Here is a 22945-nt window from a genome sequence, read left to right on the forward strand (position 1 = left end):
GACTTCCAAGGGGTCATTTGTGACACTATTTTTGACCGCTGGGCTTGTTTTAAAGTGTACTTCCAGCTCAATCCTTAAGCTCCAATTAAAAGTACAGAAATACATTGTTTTGGTTTTTCTGAAATCTTAGAATGGCACCCGTAAGTAATTCATAATGGTTAATCCATTTACTAATGGTGCATCTGCATTGCGATTAGCACTTAATGGACTTCTGTAAAAAGGTCCTTCTGGCTTTAACTTGTTGTTTCAGCATGTTAAATAGACCTGACTAATTATTTATTTTCCCATAATATTGCTAAAAGCTCTGAGTTCTTATTGTCCAGAGAAGGGATGTTTTGTAAGTATATAAATAAATAATGAAAATGGAAAAAACAATAATTTGTTTTTATTTGTGCTTGATGTATTTCATTTTCTAAATAACATTTCACTTCTTTAATATGATTTTCATTTTCCGATAGATAACTGCCTACAATAGGCGTACCTTTGAGACTGCAAGGCATAATTTGATAATTAATATAATGTCAGCAGAAGGTAGGTACGAAAAATATGTTGCTGATTGCTTCCATATTTATAAGAAGAATTTCATTTTGCTTTATATCTGTGTAAAATATAGTTAAGGATTTTAAAGTACCAGATATCTACTATAACTCATGAAATAGTAAAATGTAGTAAAGAAAATTAAGCAGTGTTTTGTTTGTTATAAAACATCATGATGTTCTGTGGTGCTGAAAAGCTCAGGTGAGGGAACCAAACAGGCCACTTATTTCTCCGAGGCTTAGCTTCATCATCTGTAAAATAAAACTAAGAACAGACTTTCTCTCATAAGTTTAGGATATAGATTCCTTGGATTAGGCTTGAAATGTGCTTAACACGGGGCTCAGCAGAGTGCACAGTCAGTAATTATTAGCAAATTTCATTAAAACTTATCACAGGTCGTAGTTCAATTGTATGTGACTAGAAAGTGTTGCTGATGGACAGAAGTAAACTCCACTTTGAGTCAGTCTCCCTCCTCATAGCTAATCACACATCAGCAATTGCTGGAGCCTACCCACAATTGAGTTACATAAGTTCAAATTGTAAGTGATTCCCAAGGATTTGGAAGGACACAGGAAATATCCCTAGAGTTACAATCTCAAATATTCTGACCCTACTTTCATATTTAATTGGGAAAACTAAACATCACTGAAAACTTTGTAGGTGAAGTGTATGTATCATGGGGTACTCTTCTCCGTACCACACATCATGTGTGAAGGTAACAGAAGAACGGACACAGCATCCCCCCTGCTCCCGCAACCACTGAAAACAGTAAAACAATATGTATCCTGGGTAGGGGAATTCTTACTTCCATTTACCAGTACAATTAAAAACAAATGAGCAAACTCAGAATAGTTTATCAGAACCTACTAATTTGGCTTTCATGATAATTCAGTAAAGGCCAGGTTAAAAATTGCCTCCTTCATTATATGAAAGAAAACAATTTCTATAGAATAGATACCACAATCCATAAGTGGGGAGATTGCCAATTGCAGACCACAAATCTGTTAGTTTAAAATGTTAAATGACCTTCATATATGAAAACCAAGTCCAAATGCCAGTTCAGTAGGCTTGGACAGAAGAGTCCCTGTCCCCTTTTTCACTTCTCACAGGTATTGACGTTTGGATCAGGGAGACTTGTTCCTGACTCCACCTGCATCGGGATGCTTGCATCCAGTCTAATCGGTCCCTGAAGAGCTGGAATACCCTTAATGAGCAGAATAATTGCAGTTTCCTTTCCTCTAAGGACTGCAACAATACAGTTAGATAGTTACATTCCAGTGGGCTTGGACCACTGACCTCACCACTGTGCTCTCAGAGTGACTCAACACCCTTTGTCAGATATGGGAGTCCCTATTAACTGAAAGGTGGCCTGGTCTGCAGTGTGAACCCCTTCTTTCTCAAGTCCTGTCTCAGTCCTGTGGATCCAGAGTCCACAGCCATCCTAATAGGTGTTACTGATGTGTGGGGACCCTTGTCCAAGCAGATACTAGTGGAAGAGTGCTAGACCACTGTAGTACTGAAAAGTTGGCTTTTGGGGCTATTTATCTAAAAATTGGGTTTTGAAAGTGTGTTGATGAGGGAGTAAGATTGGATGGGTTTTGGAAGCCTCCACTTTTACTTCAGGCAGAGCTGCCCTACTGCCTTTTACAGAGAGTTCAGGGGCCCCAAACTGTGAAAACCAGGGAACCAAGTGAACATGCATTTATCCTTGCTGGTGTGGATGGAATCTCTGTGGCCCTAGGATGCACGTCTTTGAGCACGACCTACACACACGCCGCTTCTCCCAGACCACATTGGGAAAAGAAATGAGTTGAACATCGGGACAATCACACTCAGTCTGACTCCTTGCCCAGCTGCCTCCTGCTTTGAGAGGCCTAGTGGGAAATTAGTCCTGTAGACTCACACAGCCTGGAGCTCATGGAGAGTACACAGAGTGATTCTCTAAATTGGGTTTAGTGCCTCAGAGGCCTGCCACCAATCTGTTGGCCTACTGTTCCCTTGGCCTCTGTGATGTCCAAATATAGCAGGCATGGGATTTCCCCAAAGTTAGAAAGCTCGGGTGACTCATCTCTGGGAGTCCTGGCAGCCACGCTTGGCTGCGGAGACAGCAGGCAGCTGCCCAGCCCAGCGCCTGGAGGGGCGTGGCTGCAGCCAGTCTTGTAAGGGAGCCACGAAGCCTAAGCCGAGTGGCACAGACGAAGCAAAGCCAAATCAGAGTTATCCAGAAAGGAACACTGATAATAAGAAACAAGTTTTGGAGGCTTGTTTAGAAAAGTGGGTGTAAAAACACTGAATGAAGTGAATAGAGGATAGACTTCTAGCATACTCAGAACTGTATTTGGCATTATTTATAAATATTTTTTTATTGCCAAGAAACTGTTCTTCATGACATATTTCTGCATGACTCTCTCTCGGTGTGGGGAAAAATGGAGTATGATGAAGCTGTTTATCTCTATGAAATAGAAAATGTATCTATAACACAAGAAACTTATCTACATAAAAGAGAATACATATGTCATATTTTGAAAGATTGCAGATGGCCTTTACATCAAACAAATCCAACAAAACCGTAAGCAGAATAAATGGCAGTGTGAGAGATGAGTAACTGGGGCCTTAAAAAACTCAATCTTTAGGAAGAGACATCACATTCTAGAAAACTCTTGAAAACTGTACAGCAAGAATATCTACCCTGACTTCATGGTGGCATCAGATGGCCTTTAATATCAAAGAGGCTTCATCGAAAACGCAGTCATTTCAGTTATTTATAGTATAGTTTTTATTTTTTATTAAGAGGGAAATACTTCGTAGATTTGAGTTTTAACTAAATAAATCAGAGGGTATACATAGTACAATTACTGCTAGGCAATTTAAATCTGTGTACAGTCCAGAAACATTTTCTTTTCCTTTTAAGGGAAGAATTCAGGTAATTAACCAGTTCATATTATTATAGTAATTGCTAAAGCTTCATATATTTTGTAAGTTCTTCCTCTGTGCTAGGAGCTCCGCCCACTGAGCACTTCATATTCAGTCTCCTTTAGCTGAGATGAAAATCATATTAGTTCAGATGATGGTAAATTTCTGGACCTTGTTAAAGATCAGTTTCCCCTCCTGAAAGCACAGAGAGCAGTACAAGTATGCACTCATCCTCTCGTCGTGAGTACTAAATGCGATAACTCATCTCGATCCATTAGCTTGGGCTGCCTCATAGTAAGTATTAAAAAAGCAGCCTTTATTATTATAGAAATATTATTAAGCTCTTCTTTCTCTTAATAGAACAGTTAGAATATGGGAAATGATGGTTTATGTTCAAGAGTAACATTTGAGAAACTGATATAAATCATATTTATTCAGAGTTTCTTATACTGAGAATTCACGTTGGCCATTCAGTCGGTTTAAAACATTAATTCTGAAATCTTCGGAGGGAAACATTGATGTGATGTTGGGTCGGAAGAAAGCCGAATCTCTAACTGTATGAGATAGGGAGTTTCATGAGAAATTTAAAATATAATTTCTCTAGAATGTTTAATTATGGAGTGATCAAAAGAGTGACACTGCTCTAGTTTCAGAATTCTTATTGAAAATATAATCAACAGTTACTTTAGTAAAAAAGAATGTTTTCACGTGCCCCAGGAAGATCAGAGAACAGCCATGGACTGCGTCACATTGTGGACTGCAGACGGGACATGGGCCCATAAGATTCCAATGGCGCCGAAAAAGTCCTGTTACCTCGTGGTACCGTAACATCGTAGCCCAACACTAAGCTCTTTTTTAAATAAGTTGAGTGTAGCCTGAGTGCACAGTGTTTATGAAGTCTACAGTCATAAACAGCAATGTCCTGGGCCTTCACACTCACTCACCGCTCCCTCGCTGACTCACCCAGAGCAGCTTCCGGTCCTGCACACTCCATTCATGGTGAGTGGCCTACTCAGGTGCGCCATTTTTATTTTGTATGCCACATTTTTAAATGTTATTTTTCAGTTACCCTTTACCTTAATTATTATTTCATATCAGTTTCAGGCATGTGGCATACTGGTGAGACAGGGTACTCTGTTTTTACCGTACCTTTTCTCTGTGCAGATACACCCGTCCTTCCCATTGTGCTTTAACCACCTGCAGTACCTTGTGTGGGGACGTGCTGGTCCAGTACAAATAGCACTGCTTAAGGATGTAATGATGAAATGAGATGATGTGTCTGAATAAACCTGTCAATTTTAAAACGCGTTAAGTACAAAATACTATTCCTGCCCACGTGGAGTTCTAGAAGGGCTCCTTCTGCCTGGGCGAGGCAGGGGAAGAGGCTGGCAGGTCACTGGTGCGTTGGAAGTGGATTTGGCCCTTTCTTAAGCCAAATTCTGTCATTGTCAATTGCCCTGCCATGCCCTTGGGTTTTACTGCATTGTAGATCAAATTCTGTGTCAAGTGTATGTTATGTTTTCAGGTACGTCCCCTGTTGTACAGAAAGCCTTTAAAGTCAGTATTAGTATCATTTTCCAAAGCCAGGGTGGTGACAGAAATCAACAAATCTGGAATTGTTCTTTCGCTTCTCTTTCAAAAGACTTACTTCATTAAAGATATCAACTTTTTTTTTTTTTTTACCAAAATTAGACTTCCCGTTACCCTATCAAGCAGAATTCTTCATTAAAAATATGAATGTAGAAGAAATGCTGGCCAGCGAGGTTCTCGGAGACTTTCTTGGGGCAGTGAAAAATGTGTGGCAGCCAGAGCGCCTGAATGCCATTAACATCACGTCAGCCCTGGACAGGGGCGGCAGGGTTCCGCTCCCTATTAATGACATGAAGGAGGGGTAAGCAGACCTTTATCTCATTGCCTTAAATATGAATTTTTAAATATGGTGATCTTATCAAACTTATTATAGCGGAAGATGGCCTATTGCATTTTTCTTTTTAATAAGAAATGGGTATTGTAAAGATATGAAAATACTAGCAATTTTGGATATTGACAAAGAGGTTATATTCATGGTTCTTTATATCTGATGTTCCAGGTCCTGTGAAATCTAACTGTAGATCCGGATCAGCAATCATAAATTATAGTGCTCAGTCTTTGTACCTTCCCTAGAGAAACTGATTATTTAGGGCCCGGAATTTCAAAGGAAATTGATGCCCCACTTATCAGCTGTAGAAGGACATGCAGACTACTGTAACTTTATTCTAGGAAACTATTTCTTTGCCTTTAACATTCTTTCCACCATGTGTCTGTGACCGATGGCTGAAGTGAATTTTGAAACCCATTCCTAAAGCCTGGCCTTGTCACTCACAAGCTGGATGACATTAGGCAAAATGCTGTGCTTCTCTGTGCCTGAGCTTCCTCATTTGCTCCAACGGGGATTTTACTCCCCCTTGAATCTGTGGTAACAATTAGGTAAAACAATGTCTTTGAAAGAGCTTTATCTGTTCTTAAGCCTTACAAGTGCAGAGTATGACTCATACGCTTGGAGAGGCTAAGAAGCACTCCTGATGCCTGGGCAAATTGAAAGGCTTGAACGTCAATGTCAGTCACACTTTGACCTTTAATTTCTAATCTGTAGGTTGAGGCAGATCTGCCCCCCTCTTTTTTTTTTTACCGAATTCTATAAACATGAGATGTGGAATGAGTTACATGGTGTGTATTGTAGCGTATCCCTTTCCAGCTCCTCCTTCATCCATATTGCTGGTGACGTGTTTACTCAGTGGTATCTGGAATTACCTAGAATGCCTGGATTAGTACGAATTAAACTTGAGGGCAGTGGTTAAGGAGAACTTTGTTGGAAATAAGGGAACAGATCACAAATAGACATAGCGGAAGTAGACGGGAGCAGGCAGAAGCGGGGTAAGGGGTAAGCTGTGAAGTCCAGTTTGCAAATTTCAGAATTAAATTGCACCTTTCAAGTGTTACAATAATGTATTCTGAACTCAGCCACGCACACCCAGAAGTGCTTTGAGTAAAATAGTTGCTTTATCTCTTGCCTGTTGGGTGACTTTTTATATGAAAACATAATTCTAGGGTTCAAATGTTTTACCTCAGAGTTAACAACATGATTCTCTAATCAAGTAAACACTGTGGAAAGAGATTGGACAGAGGTATCCTCCCAGAAAACCTTCTCCAAATGGGGAGTCTTTCCAGTATTTGTTAAAGGAACGTCTTCCATGACGATTGTTAAAACGTTGAGCGAAGATGTTGGAGGGAGCGGCATGAAAACCAGGCGTCGGTAGAGGTTTCCATAGTGCTGCTGCCGCCTGGGCTCAGCCCTTTCTCATAGGCAGTAGAGACCCCACACATAGAGACACTTCTGGAAACAACTACACTAAACTGAATAAATAACTCTCTCAACCAAACTCTGACGTAAAACATGCCCCCCGGCTATGTCTAGCCTGCGAATTGCCAGCAGGCGCTGGAGTAAAAATATAGATGTTCCTGACCTCTGATTCCCCCCAGAGATTCTGAATCGTTGAGTCTAAGGCTGAGTCTGAGCATGTGACTCTAAATTAAGAACAGAATTTTTGTCCTTCAAGTACTTGTTAGAGAATTCAGTCATTAGCCGACTGACCCCCACCACCTGCCAGAGGGCGGCATGTGCCGTCGCATACTCGACAGTCAGCTCCCCGCAGTCATTTGGACCCTGTTGCCGTAGATCCCTTCCCAACTTGAAATGCGTTCCATGAGTTTCAGTTTAATGTTAAGCCATAATAACCTTCGCAAAGTATTCCAAAACTCCTTCAAAATAGCATTTCTATAAATTCTACCCAAAGCCAACTCTATTACTACAATATCCCTATACAAGCACTGATGAAATGAGACCCTCCTTGAATATAATTCCAGAACAAGAACGTGTCCCTGGGAATGATTTTGCCTATTTTCCTTAGTTGTTGTATAATTTCATGCTAACAATTTTTTTTACCCCTTATTGCCTTACATTTAGAAATAAATCCAATGTTTCACTCATCTCTCATGACTTTCTTTTTAATGGTGTATATCACAATTATTAATTTACATAATAAACTTTTTGCCTCTGTACTTTTTCTGAAAATAACATGGGCTACAAATCTCTTTTTAAAGCAAAACATTGAAAACATCAAGAGAAAGGGTTGGAGATAGCAAAAAACATTGCATCCCTGGAATCTATACTCCCACATTTCAGGAGTATTAAGAGACTAAAAATGTGTTCTTCTTTATACTTAGTATAAGCCTCAGTCTCTGATCTTTAAAAAAAAAAATCTCCATGAAACTATTTCCTGTTTCTTATGGCCATAATCCACTCATTGCAAATTTTCCCATAATTGCTATGTAGTGAAAGAAACAGTGAATGAGTAAGAGAATCTCTCGTAGCAGACCCTCAGAGTAAACATGTAGCCCTTCCACAGCCCCAAGCAGCATTAAGTGTCCACCATCAAGAACCCATTCAACAGTATCCCAGCTCCTCTCCCTTCTTGACGTGTTTTTCATCTCTGCAGAACTCACGGGCAGCTTTCATTCTTCTCCTAACTGTAACAGAAAACAACTATAGAGGTTTATGTCAGAGTGAGCAAACGCCTGCAAAGGAAGGCCTAGCCTCCTGGAAAGATTCCCTTTCACTTGCCAGACCCATAACCCCAGGCAGGGCCACTGCGCTGTGGCCTTGGTGCCGCTTTTACTCCTGACATGGAGCCAGAGGCCGGGGATGCTGTGGATGCATTTAGCCTGGGTTAAGCTGGTGGAAAGAGGAGCAGGTTCATATTTCATTCTAGACGTGGCATAGCTGCCAACCTAGGGTGAATGATGTGGTGTAAATGGTGGCTCTGAAGGGAATGATGGGGTGTGAGGATTAAAGAATATACTCACTTTTCGTAAGAGATTGTCAAACCAACCACTCTTTCCTCTGGTTACCAAAGCATGTGGATCTAGCCTCAATCAGCAACTGAGAATCCCCATTTATTCTCTAGAGAGTCTCACAAAGTATTCCCTTTATGAATTGCCTGCTTTTTTTGCCCTACCAAGGCCTCTCAGTGAGAAGTTCCACTCAGGAAGAGAATGTGAGTCAGTGGCTGCCAAATGCTGCCCTGATGCAAGGTCGCGATCCGGGCCAGACCCTGGAGCTCCTCTGAGTTGTCCCCATGTTTGGTGATTTACAGGATTGTCCATTATTCTTAAATAATGTGCCTCCAAGATTTTTGGTGCAAATATCTTTTCATTTAGGGAATAATGGTGATGTGAGATAGGAATTTTTGAAAAAAAGTGTTTAAAAAATAAAAATTGAAGACCCATATAAATCCATTTTATAAGTATACAAATAAATTAAATCAATGCAAGTAGGCTAATATCTATTTTTCTAAGTTCTTTGCACACATCCATGTTTTTCACTTGATAGTTTTTTTGGGGGGGAGTAGTGTTTTAACCTCTGGGGTACAGTGATCTAAAAAATACAGTCTATGTTCACAGTCTGTTAGGGTCCACTTAAGGAACCAGATCATTTAAAAAACAGTGTGGCGCCTGCCACAGGTGAGCGCTCCGCCCCCACGGCAGGTGAGTGCCTACAATGGGTACGTAGAGGAGGTGAATTGAAGTCTGACCTGAGTACAAATTAGCCTGCTCCAAAAACAAGGAAGGAAGACTGTAGGCAAGGGAACAGCCCTCAGGTAGGAGAAAGCGTGGCGGATTTGGAAACCTCCTATGTGGAGACATGGAGGACAGGGGTCCAGAAGTGGTAGTTACCAAGGAGGCAAAGCCCAGGCCACTAAGGCCTTGTGGGCCAGGGAAAAGTGTTTGGCTTTTATCCTGGTGCATTAGGGACCTTTGCAGAAAACGGCTTGTCTTAAAGTTTTAATCTTAGCAGGTGGGCCTACTAAGCCCACCACATGGCAGAATGGAGCAAAGCCAAAGGTCTCAAGACCTTTCTGCAAGCAGGAGACCCGCCAAAACCAGAGAGGTCCGAGCCCCTGTGCCTGTCCCTTTTCTGAGAATTCACTCCTTCTCCAGTGGAGAGGAGTAAGCAAGCAGGAGGAGTAGGGTCTAGAGGTCTCCTTTATTTTATTTTTATTCTGTATTAGGCCCTTTATTTAGTTTCAGTCTTTATATTTTGTCTTATTTTTTTATGGATGGACTGATTGATCACAGGTAGGCACAGAACAAAGGAGTGGGGTAGGACAGAGGCAGGGCGCCTGGTGCATTTGAGAGCTTCCAGTGCCCAGGCATACGCAAGGCATGTAGACGGTTCTCCTCTGACGTGCCTTTTGTCCCCTACATGCTCCAAAGAAAGAATAAAATACATTCTGTACTTAGACAGGTAGGTAAAAAAATATAATCACGGGGCCCATTTATCTGCCTGTTGCTGAAAAAGGCAAGAGTTTTAACTTTAAATGTTTTACCTGTGTCTCATTCTTCACATTTTATTGTAATGGCCTCAGTAAATGCATTTTCCCTCAAGGGAAATTGAGTTGTTCAGATTGGAAGGAAGAAAAGTCCCTTCTAAGGAACAAGTTCTATCTAGTGTTTACCAATTCCTAAGATTCTGAGGCACCATGTTCCGATAAGGTGGCCCGAGAGTCTTGTACTTAGTAAGCTCCCCTATTGTCCGTTCCCACACATTTGAAATTTGAAAACATGTATCTAAAATTATAAATGGTAAAGATCACCCTCATAAAAAATTCTAATTTCTGCCTATCAAAAAGCCAGCTGAAAGGAAAACAGGAGATTGTGAAAATGTAACTTTAGCGTGTATAGCGTAGTTTTTGTTATACAGTACATGGCCTCATGCAAAACTGTTTTGTAAAAAGCCAGCATGTTGCAACTTATTGGTTCTACAAAAGAAACAGTATATACACAATGTTTTTACCTACAAGGCAATTCCAGTATCTGCTTTTCTTGATAACATTTGTAGTCTGTTTGCATTTTATTTAATTAACTTATTTTCCCAGTTGTATTGAGATGTAATTAACATGCCGTCTAAGTTTAAGGTGTACAAATATAATGATTTTACATATATATATATTTATTGCAAAATGATCACCACAGTGAGTTTAGTTAACATCCATCACCACACATAGCCACACATTTTTTTCCTTGTAATAAGAATTTTAAAGACTTACTCTCTTAGCAGCTTTCAAATATACAATTGCTTGTGTTTTTAAACAGGTGTAATGCTTTTCATTCATTAATTTATTTGGCAAATAGGCTCCCTGAGGACAGTTAAAAAGACTGGGTACAAGGAGAACTGTGAAGGGACCCTCCTTTCGCTCCCTGTGGGAAGTGATGGTGACTAGAACTAGGCTCGTGGCAGTGGGATGGAGCAAAGTGGACAGGGGTGTATGAGAGTTCTTCCAGGGTCAATGTCAGAGACAGATGACGGATTGAATATGTGGGAAGAAGAACTCAAAGATGATGGCGCTTGAGCATCTGGCCATGCCAGTCACCGAGAGAGAAGAAGATAGAAGGAGGAACAGGTGGAGGTAGGGTGGGGTGATGATGAGCTCAGTTCGGAACATATTAAGTTTGTGAAGCTTATGGATCATCCAAGTAGAGATGAAAGTAACTTGGCGGTGTGAGTCCACTGTCATAAAAATGTTTCCACTTCTAGGCATCTCTTCTAAGATAGTAACATTAAAGGATATACACAGACGTAGTCTTTGCAATATTATTTATAACATCAAAAAATTGGGAGCAACTTACACGTCCAACTCTGAAATCATTGCTGAGTAAATCATGTGCACTTAAAAAATTATATTGCCATAACACTATAATTACAAAGACTGTACAATATGGAAAATGTTTATGATGCATTAAGTGAAAAAGGATACAAAGTTATATTTTAGAGATGATTGCAATTAGGCTAAAATATATGCATTTGAAAAATATTCTGCAGGGTACATTGGAAAGTGAAAACAGTTATCTCGGTAAAATTAATTAATTCTGTTTTATTCCAGGTGTTATATAATGTTGTATGTTGCTTTTTAATTTGAGGAAAAAAATAAACTTTTCAAAACACCAAAAACTCATTTGCCCACTCTTATGCCCACTAATGTTATCTTGAAGTGAATTAGTTTTTAAACTATTAATTATAAATGTAAATCAATGTCATGTTAAAGCAAGAGGACTGTTGTAAAAATATTTATTTTACTTCTGGGTTTACAGATATATTTCACAATTATCAAGGGAAAATATGGTCTTTCCTAGGCAGTTAATGGAGCTTAAAAGTAACTTGTTTTAAATGGAATATGTTTAGATTCACTGATCATCTACATACTTGCGTCTGTGTAACTGTGCTCAGGGCGTGGCTGCACACCCACATTGACACAGCTTTGAATTTTTGTGCTGTACTTAATTTGACGGTTAAAGATAACAGTTTTCTTGATACATAATTCACATACCATACAATTCACATATTTAAGGTATATAAACCAATGGATTTGAGGGTGTTCCCAAAGTTGTACAATCATTATCACAATCAGTTTTAGAATATTCTCATAATCCCAGCACCCCCTTGCCACTTGCACTAACAGTTCCTTAGCACCACCACCCTGCAGCCCCAGGCAGCCACTGTTTATTTGCTGTCTAGAATTTTGCCTGTTCTCGGACATTTCATGTGAATGGAATCATATAGTATGTGGTCTTCTTTCACTTAGCATACTGTTTTCAAAGTTCATCCATTCGTTCTTTTCTGTCTAATATTCTATTGTGCAAATATTCCACCTTTTGTCCATTCAGTTGCTAAGCATTTGGATTTTCACTTTTTGACTATTAGGAACAATGTTGCTATAAACATTCATGTACACATTTTTGTACGTACGTATTTTCATTTCACTTAGGAGTGCAATTGCAGGTCACATCGTAACTCTGTATTTAACCTTTTGAGGAATTGCCAGGCTGTTTTCCAAACCAAATGTCCTATTTTACATTCCCACCAGCAGAGTAGGAGAGTTCCAATTTCTTCACCTTCTCACCAGTACTTTCTATTATCTGTCTTTTTATGTAGTGGGTGGGAAGTGGGATCTCGCTGTGATTTTGATCTCTCTTTTGCTAATGGCTAATGATGTTCAGCACCTTTTTATGCTCTTACTGGATATTTGTGTATCTTCTTTGGAGAAATGTCTATTCAGATCCTTTGCCATTTTAATTTGGATTATTTGTCTTTTGCTATTGAATTTTAAGTGCCCTTTGTGTATTGGGTATACAAGTCCCCTTATTAGATTTGCAAATACTTTCTCCCATTTCTTGGGTTTCCTTTTCACTTTCTTGAAGTATGTCCTTTGAAGTACAAAGTTTTTACTTTTGATAAATCCAATTTATTTATCTATTTTTTTCACTTATGCTGGAACTTCTGGTATGATATCTAAGAGACCATTGTCTAATCCAAGGTCATGAAAATTTACGCCTGTTTTCTTCTCAAAGTTTAATAGTTTTAGCTCTTGCACTTAAGTCTTTGGTCTATTTTGAGTTATTTTTAATATGGTATGAGGTAGGGGTCCAATTTCATTTTTTTATAAGTGGACATCCAGTTGTCCCAACACTATATGTTGTAAAGACTACTCTTTCCCCCATTAAATTGTCTTGGCACCTGTAACAAAAATCAGTTTGTTAAATGTAAGAGTTTATTTCTGGACTTTCATCTCTATTGTGTTGATCTACATGTCTGTCTTCATTCCATTACTACATATTTTGATTACTGCTGCTTTGCAGTAAGCTTTGAAATTGTTCATTGTGAGTCTTCCAACTTTTTCAAGAATTTTTTTTTCTGGCTACTTGGGGTCCCTTGAATTTCCACACAAATTTTGGGATCAGTTTGTCAGTTTCTGCAAGGAAGACAGCTGAATTCTAATGGGTTTATTTCATTTCATAAGTAGCTATATAGCATTGTCATTAGCAAAAGAAATAATATTTAATTTAGAGTAATTTCCTAGTTATCTTTTTTCTTTGAAAGACATATTTCTTTACCTTTTTTAAAATTATATTTTACTGATTATGCTATTACAGTTGTCCCAATTTTTTCCTCTTTGCTTCCCTCCACCTAGCACCCCCAACTCCTTCAGGCAATCAATCCCCACAGCCTTGTTCTTGTCCATGAGTCATGCGTGTAAGTTCTTTGGCTACTCCATTTCCTGTGCTGTACTTTACATCCCTCTGGTTATTCTGTAACTACCTGTTTGTACTTCTTAATCGTCTCAAGCATTTCTAAGGTTACTTAAATGGAAAAAATACAATAAAGATTAAATGAAAACAACAAAAAGTATAAATGCTATTATCATCTTCTCCTGTATTGTGACTCACCTATTGGTCATTTGGGTGGAATTATTTCCCCTAGTTGCTAACAAGCACACAAAGAAAATAAATTTTATTTGCTTATTTTGTGTTTAGCAAAAAAGAGTTTATATCTTATATTAGCCTCAGGTAAATGTTTGAAAGACCAGGTACTGAGAGATCTAACAGTAGGGGTCTGTGAAGTAGAAAAGCTGAGACAGAACAGCAAAGTCTCCTTAAAGCTCCATACATCCAGGGGGTAATTTCACACTCATTAAATGAATTCAAGGGAAGGTTTATTACTAATAATTATTTACTATCTTAGTGATGGTATTATTTTCTAAACAATTTATGAATAATTTTAAAATGTAAGTAATCTACCCAATATAGTAATCAGAATAGGATATATACTTACTTTTGAATTAAAATAAGTAGGATGAAAAAAATTTTTAGAAATTAACATAGAATTGAGAAAGTGTCTGGTCTACCAAAGCCTTTGGTAAATATCGGTTGAATAACAGAAGGGATAAAAGGAAGCCCCTACATGAATCACTGCTTTTAAAACCCAGCCTCTACCTTAGGGGAGATTCCAGATAATCCCTCGATTCAAAAGGATGAATCCTGCTTTCAGGGTAGATTGTTTTTCAGTGTTTTCAATTTCTTTAAAGGATAACCTGAGAGTTTCACAATTTTGCAGCGTTTATGTCATGGTTGGTGCCGATGTCCCGTTTTCTTCCTGTTTACGAGAAGTTGAAAATCCACAGAACCAATTGAGATGCAGTCAAGAAATGGAGCCTGTAATCACATGTGATAAAAAATTTCGTACTCAATTTTACATTGACTGGTGCAAAATTTCGTTGGTGAGTTTTGATTATATTCTGTTTTCACAAATGTAATTAGAAGTGATGTGGCAGAAGATAACACTTGACTAAAACCTGAGTTGCTTTTAGGAACAAATCCTGGGTTTACTTTGTTCACTGAAATGGACTTCTCTTGACTTTAAGTATTTGGCAAGCTTATTGACAGTGTGTCCATTTAGGAAAGAGTATCTGCACTTTTGTTCTCAGTCCACCCTTGATTAGTTGCTGGGCAGGATTAGCCTGGCAGGTGGTCCAAATGCTCACCCTGGACATCCAGGTGGCTGCTAAATCGGGGTGAATTATGGAGTCAGTGTGACATGCATAGAAAGTCTCAAATATGCCTCCCCTCGCCCGCTCTGGAAGGAGAGACCAGAGTACAATAAAAGATCTGAAAATAAAGCAATATTGTGCTATAATTCAGTGTCCTAGAAACTCAAAAAATGTAGGGAAAGCTCAAGGGAAAAGGGAACAACTCCAAGCGAGGAAAGTTAGAATCTTACCCACAGCTCCATAAATATCAAATATTTCTAAACAACTTTTTTAATTAACATGCTAAAAGACTTAGGGAAACATGGGTAAGGTTTCATATCTGTGTGAGATATGTGAGATATGTATGTAATATTTTTTGATCCTGCTTTCTGGAATATGGGAAAAGTTGTTTTATTTCTTTAGTGACCTTTAGATTGAACTTCTGTCAACCCTTGATGATTGGTGGGGACTGAATTAGATCTAAGTTTAAAGTTGACATTTGAACAAAGTTATTGACACATAAACACAACTGTCACCTCATGTCTTAGAGAACCAACTGCAGGCAGCGTTCCTGGATCCAGCAGGGGAGAACATCTTGCTCACGTTGTAGCACTTAGCACCTGCGGCCCTTGGCCCTGGGCTCTTCTTTTTTTATCGCTTGTGTCTTAGGAAAGTAATACTCTTTCTTTGCTGTCTTAAATCAAGTAATATTACAAAGATGGCGTGGTTTGTGTCCTACAGATAAATGTTGAACTTTCAGAGCTCAGTATTTCAGTCCTGGTGGTCATTGTACGAGGGTCTGAGAGACTGGGCGGATGCATTCATAATTTATTTAAATAGGTGCCTCTAACCAGAATCCAGAGACAGTGGGCCTGACAGTGAAGGCCATGTTCCTTAAGCTGGTGCTGTGAAATGTTCATGTTTAGGAAGATCGTCTAATTTTGAAAGGTTTAAAAATGACAAGCTTTGAAGATTTTAATTTTTGTGGTAAGACTTTGCAAATAGAAAGGTTGGAAATTTTCCTTGTTTATTTTACATGTTTTTATTTATATGTTACATTTTCCACAGAAGATTTTAGGAAGCTTAAGTGAAAGAATCAAGGAATAAACAAAATAAATGAAATATAAAAGGAAAATCAGGACCTAAGTTTTTTGTTTTTTAAGTAAACCTGAAGTCAAGTTTGACAACAAGACTGCTAATGTCCAGTATTAAAAAGGAAGTTCATCAGTTATTTAATTCCCATTCTGGAAGGAGGCAAACCACAAGTTTTTTGGCAGAGAATAGGTTTTACTAGCATTATGTTCTTCAAGTAGAGTTTTTTGGGAGAGGATACTGAGAAATGTCACAAATAATTCTTCCCAACTTTCTTTTTTTTTGAGGGGGGTGGGGGATGTGGTAATAAATTCCACATGGCCATTTTTGTAATGGATTTAAAGAAACCCATAGCATAATTAAATGCAACTCAGTGAAAGCAGTTCAGTTACAGTGGGGGTAAATTAATATAGTACCAATAAGCATTTTTTGATTCTGGGATCGAATTCAGTAAAACGATAGCATTGGATGGGTTACGTAGTCCTTAGACTACTGTTTCAAAAAACTATTTCGGTCAGCTGGATGCCAGAAGGTTCAAGGTTGTAATCATTGAGAAAATGCCTCTCATTTCTTTCTTTTCTGTTTTGCTGACTTTGGAAACCACACCCACACGCCTGGTTATCAGCAAGTTTATGGTTTGTTAACATCCGCACTGAAGGTTTGTCAGTAGGCAGTAAGATATTTGCATACTAGTTTGAAGGACTTCTGCTTTGGAGAAGAGAAACTGGACAACTGCATACACACATGTTATGTATATATACATGTATGTATGCACAAGTATAGTGAGAGAACATCGAAAGTAGGCCAACGTACAACCTTCAATTTATTACTTTTATTCATTAGTTCTTCCTAGCTGCCCTCATAGCTGCCCTCAAAAATTGCAAGTTCAAGGTGATAGAGTAATGGGAAAAGGTTGCTTTTTGAAATTTGTCAGAAAATGTTTTGATATGCTAGAGCTTAAAATCTCATCATGTTTGCAGCTATTAATTCGATTTGTAATTGTCTTCTTTTGTATCAGGTTGATAAAACAAAGCAAGTGTCCACCTATCAGGAAGTGATTCGTGGAGAGGGGATCTTACCTGATGGTGGAGAGTACAAACCCCCTTCCGATTCTTTGAAAAGCAGAGACTATTACACGGATTTCCTAATTACACTGGCTGTGCCCTCGGCGGTAGCATTGGTCCTTTTTCTAATACTTGCTTATATCATGTGCTGCCGACGGGAAGGCGTGTGAGTACTTTAAAACACTAATAAAAAACTATAGAGCCTACTGAGATAACGACATATAAGATTCCATTAAAAGCTAAGTTTCATTTAATTCATAAAGCACTTTATCAAGGAATGGAAACTGTGCTCAAGTCGAACTACAGGATTTTATTCCTTTAAAAATGAATTAAAATAGTTTGGAGTCTAATAAATCAAATGAGGGGATATAGTTACTCTGTTCAAAAATTATGAAGGCTAGATGGCAGTTCCTGCTGGCAAAAACAGTCCCAAGAATAACTAAGGCTGGATATTTTGGTGACACAGGCCACCTGGAGTAAGCAGAGACTTCGGAATCTACGACACGGTCACTGCACTTTAACCAGATGGTCTTAGTTTGATCAGGAGTGATGGGCAGAATTCTTGCAACTGTTCTGCTGTCAAACAGGGTGACAATCTAAATGTTTAAATATATATACCCACACATATAAACCTAGCAGTAAAATAATGAAAATTAGTCTATAATTTGAGTAACGAGTATTCAGTTCATGAATAGTTAGTATGTCCAGGATATCAATTAAAATAATCTCCTGAGATTATTTGGAAGTCACAGTAACAAAGCCAAGGATAAAAAATTAATAAAGCAGCAAGTAACAAATTCTTCCATTGTTACATGTAGCCTGATTTCATCATGTCGTAGAATTTATTTCCAAGAGCTTGATTCTTAATCTCCTTTTTTTTCCCCATTTTTCTGTATGTTTTTCATCAGTATTCCATCTCTGTATGTGTACTCATCCAAGTAATGTCATTGGCCTGGTGGCAAATGCTGCCTGGTGGCATTTAATAGTAACAGTGTCAGCATTTCCACATCATGCAAGATTTCATGAGCATATAGTCTTAATATTCCAAATATCAATGCTATGATTTAATTCATAAATTTTGTTTTGTTTCTAGGGAAAAGAGAAACATGCAAACACCAGAGTAAGTGTCTTCTTTCCTGTTATTTTCTTTATCATTTTTTCCCACTTCTCAGTTGCTCATCATGCTTCTTACATGTGCGTCATGCTTTGTTTTCATTGGTCATCTCTCATAGTTTATTTCATGAGTGTGAAAGCTGCTTTCTAAATAGAGACATTTAGGAGGGGTAGACATTAAAAATAAAAAGAGGGTTTGAAAAGTAAGATTATACAGATAAAAACTAAACCTAAAATATTTCAGATTCAGAATATTAACTTGCCATTTATATTATGTGATTTCCCAATCTGCATTTCTATAAACCAGAGAACAGATGAAAAGACCTTTCATACACGTTTTCCTGACTCTACAGTAATAACCTACCATAAAATGAAACTTCTGTGAGTATTTATAAATGCCCCGTCAGAAGCAACAATATAAAAGCTCTGGTAGTTTAATCTTAATCGTAGAAATTAAGTAGAATGCTAGTTTGTTACTTAGGGCTGTAATATTAACACAGTGCTTTATAGCTTAGTTTAACGAAAGACATTAATTAAAAATTAGTTTATACTTTTCAGTTTTGCTATGTTAAAAGTATGTGAAACGCGTCTTTTTTCTGAGATAACTTGTAGAAAGCCCAAACTGCAATAATGGCCTCCTACTTTAAAAGATGAAATTTTTTTTCAAAAAATTTTTCAAATTGATGACCCGCTGGGATAATGTATGATTTTAAATATATGTTGTTTTATTTCTTTTTGACCTAGCATCCAACTGGTCCATCATAGTGCTATTCAGAAATCTACCAAAGAACTTCGTGACATGTCCAAGAATAGAGAGATAGCTTGGCCCCTGTCAACGCTTCCTGTGTTTCACCCCGTAACAGGGGAAATCATACCTCCTCTCCACGCAGACAATTATGAGAGCACTAATATGCCATTGATGCAGACGCAGCAGTAAGTATCCACTTGAAACAGTGATTATTAATGTGCATGACTGTGTCCAGTTCCTGTTTAGAAAGACCAGAGCTTTTCATTACTGGTGCTTTTGTTTGTTTGTTTGTTTATGGAGAAGAGAAAACACCGAAAGGATGTGGATGGTGTAGATCCCAACCCCACTGTGCTGACCCAAGTTAACAGACTTACTTTCAGGGAATGCTTTTACTACTTTTCCCACAATAATCCACCTTACTAGTTAAGAAATTGACACAGGTAATAACGTGTGTTTGCTCAGGGATGAGTTCCTTGTGCAAAGAGGGGCCTCTCCTAAAGCGTGACAGATGGGTTCTTTTTAGAGCTAGTGTTAGAATTATTTGGTTCTGTTAACCTATTATTTTAATATTGTCACCACAGACCCATTTAGTGTAAGTTGTTTTTTTGTGATCTGCTGGTATAGCAAAGCGAGCCGTTCTGATTTGGGCTGCAATCACAGTTTGTCGATGGAGACCTTCCTGTTGTGTGGGACTGTGGTCAGAACGCCTGGAGAGGTAGCTGTGAGGGGGGGTGCCGAGGAAACACCGGCTGCTTGTTAGAACACCGTGCTCATGCCCAATCAGTTTTGGTATAACTGTATTGTAGGTGAAACTGCCACTTATTTTTAAGAGCATGGCTCTTTTTTCTTTTTTCTTTAACCATATGTTAAAAAGGGCTCAATTTAGTTTCCCCAAGGAAGTCACAAGTTTGATTTTTGACATCCTCCTATTTCTCACTTTTGTAAGTCAAATGGAGAGAAAGGAGAATTCCTCTCCCACACAGACACATAAACCTTAGGATTTGAAATAAAAGTAACCTCTTACTGATTAAAGATTTGTCTGGGAACAGTACTGGGTGCCAGCATTGTCCAGTTGAGTTGTACTGACCAAGGGGGTGGATTTCTGTGTTCTCCGACGGTTAGTGAGACATCACAAAACCCACTTTACCAGGATTCGATACTGATGAGGAGGAGGAGTAGAAGTTCAATAATATTGTAAGAGTTCACAATTTAACAGTCTCTCCTGCCATTTTTAGAGGAAAATTGTGAACAGCCTTGTCATTTTACAAAATGAAAAGAGTTAAAGAATTCTTTATATTATTTCTCACATTATTTACCCAAAAGTGCTAGTGAAATGTTGATAAGTGTTCTTCAAATGTTGATATATATATTCTCAAAAATAAAATGGTCAGATACACTTGGGATGGGTTTGTCTTTAGCTTTTCTTAATCAGATGAGTTCTCAGAGCCCACAGTGTGTTGCTTTGCTTTGTGAGCCCAAGGGGCAAGGTCAGAAGAGGGAACTTTAAAGAAGACATTTTGGGAAATGCTTCTATTGACAATATAACAATAATATCAATTTTAGAATAGAGAATTATTCATTATGAGTAGGGGAACTTGACTATCAGTAAATCATTAAAACTTTATTGCTTGTAAAGTTTAAGGGAGGGGAAAAGTACGATTTTTTAGTTCTCCTTTCTAACCATGTATATCGAACATAAGAATAGCTCCTTAAAAATTATTTTGATTTCTTGTGGGTAGGATTTTGCAATATAAATAAAATGTATAATGAAGTAAACTTTCCTACCTCGTTTACAACCTAATGCGTCTCCCAGGTCCTTCCGTAAGCCCGTGAGGACTGTCATTATGTTGATCGGATCTCTCTATTTGTAAACGCAATAGGCTATTTTACTGAGATTTTGAAGCCCAGAAAACCTTCATATAATTCAGATTTCTGCTAATGGAAAAACTCCATTAGCTAGTACTTCTATACAAATCGGGTACACAGATAATTGGCGGTGCTCACAATGGTTGTTCCGAGGCGTTGCGAGATCATCAAGTGCACCTGACTCATCAGAGGAAAATTAAATTACACGCGGTGTAGTTTCGCCGTTGAGTGTATATTATCTTCCTCTTATTCTTGGAGGTGGATAGAATGTGCACAGTCTCTATGGTAACTCCCTATAAGGTAGAATGTGTGATTAACCTCATTTCCCAGCCATGCCAGATAATAGGAGATTTATTGTCGCAGGTTCCTCACAGCTGTCCTTTATGCAAATTCAGCTTTTACTCCTTAACCTTAAAAGCATACCCTGTCCTTAAAAAGTTCTATTTCAGTACCAAATACACACACATATATAAATATTTTGGTCATTTGAATTGAACTGAATTCTTAACTTCAAAATGAAATATTTGATGAGGAACGACAGTACTTGATAATTGGGTATATGCTTGGGTAATGCTGCCTGGTATTATTAATTACCTCTTCCTAAAAGGGCATGTATTTCTTCTTCACCTCTTCAAACTACCTGTCCTGAATTTATCACTCGTAAATCATTTGGCTAACTACTGGATTTTGTGTCTATTCTTCAAACTTGACACCAGAAATATTCACACATAAGGACATGGCTAAAAGTTTACATTGGCTTCTAGGCAAGACTCAAGAACATGGAAATTCAAAGCTGCATAGAAACATATTTGGGTCTTTTAAACAAGTTAACCCATGAGGCATAGAGAACCTCCTCATAACAGTGTTAGGTCTAGAGAATTTATAACAGTTATGTAATGAGGGGCTGTCACAGTTATTTCTCAATCACACAATTGTTTTATTTTGGGGCTTGGGGTTTGTTTTGTGGGGGGGGGTTGTTTTGTTTTTTTGTTGTTTTGTTTTGTTTTGCTTTGTTTTTTGGTAAAGTGCTTCGTGGGACTCCAGATTGGCACCATAAAGTAGAAATAACAAATGTTTCATTATTTACAGATGATAAAATTGAGCCACGGATAAGGGACAAATCTAAGCAGAGTCAAAACTGAGATTAGATTATTTACCTATCTTGGTGGAGTCAGGGATAAATATGTGGTCATTGACCTCAAAAGGTCAGAAGGGTCTCTGACTGGGGTTGCAGGCAAGGTGACTCAATAGTGCAGAGAACCTGGTGATGGAACATACGTTCAGAAAGGAGGGATTTCATTTGTGCAGTGCTCCTCTGCTTCTCGGGTGACAGAGACAGTGCAAACAGCCTGTTAAACTGTCACCAGGTACATTTAATTTCATCTTTGCTAATGTAGTTATCGTTTAATAAACTTAGTACTTTGGAAGGATTTTTCAGGTACAGACAAGCTGCAAAAAGAATACAGAGAGTTCCAGTGTCTTATTATATTTGTTACACTAAGAAACCAATCCTGATGCTTTACTATCAGCCAGATTTCAGACTTTTTTCCTCCAGATTTCACTACTTTTTCCCCTGATGTCCTTTTCCTGTCCCAGGATTCTGTCTGTCTGGGACGCAATAACTGGCCTGTCTTAGTCTTCTCCGGTGTGTGCAGGGCCTTACACCATCCTTGTTTCCGTTGGCCGTGAGTGTCTTGAGGAGCACTAGCCCCAGGTTCTCTAGAACGTCCCCATCCCCTGGTATGTCAGGCTTCCTGCCTCTGCGCTGTGCTTAGTTATCTTTGCAGTTCAGCGAGTAAATGTTACCATTAAGAGTCAAAAGTATTCTTTCCTCTGAACAGTCCCTAACTTGTTACAATTCATTGCTGGAAATCACATTATAACATAATTCTTAAAAAAGCAAATGTTGCTTTGCCCAAAAAATCACTGTTGTGATTAGGGTTATGTTTTTGACCAAAGATTTAACATCAAAAATATATTACAGACTTGCCTGATGCACCTCAAAGATAAAGCTTTGTAATGATTTAAATTAAGAAAGTCAAATTCTAAGTCATAGAATTTTAGATCTGAAAAGGACAAGCAGGTCTGGCTTGGTTGTCCCAAGCCAAGTTGAAGGTCACACTCACCTGTGGACCTCTTACTGGTCCTGTGGACCTCTTACTGGTTAGTACAGATCTCAGGGCCTCCTTCAGGGGATTAGGAATCTGACGGAC

General features: G+C 38.4%; 1 protein-coding gene across 3 annotated transcripts in view; it reads left to right on the plus strand.

The window, feature by feature from the left end:
- The window catches only part of SGCE (sarcoglycan epsilon), a 67390-nt gene that overhangs the window by 35984 nt on the left and 8461 nt on the right, over nt 1–22945 (plus strand). For all 3 annotated transcript variants that reach the window (XM_053926430.1, XM_024577223.3, XM_024577225.3), the window contains 6 exons: nt 459–531; nt 5143–5341; nt 14438–14600; nt 16960–17171; nt 18099–18125; nt 18863–19051. In XM_053926430.1, the coding sequence (XP_053782405.1) occupies nt 459–531; nt 5143–5341; nt 14438–14600; nt 16960–17171; nt 18099–18125; nt 18863–19051 (863 nt within the window). The remainder of the gene's footprint in view (nt 1–458; nt 532–5142; nt 5342–14437; nt 14601–16959; nt 17172–18098; nt 18126–18862; nt 19052–22945) is intronic.

The sequence above is a fragment of the Desmodus rotundus genome, chromosome 6 (genome assembly GCF_022682495.2).
Source record: "Desmodus rotundus isolate HL8 chromosome 6, HLdesRot8A.1, whole genome shotgun sequence".
Taxonomy (NCBI): Eukaryota; Metazoa; Chordata; class Mammalia; order Chiroptera; family Phyllostomidae; genus Desmodus; species Desmodus rotundus.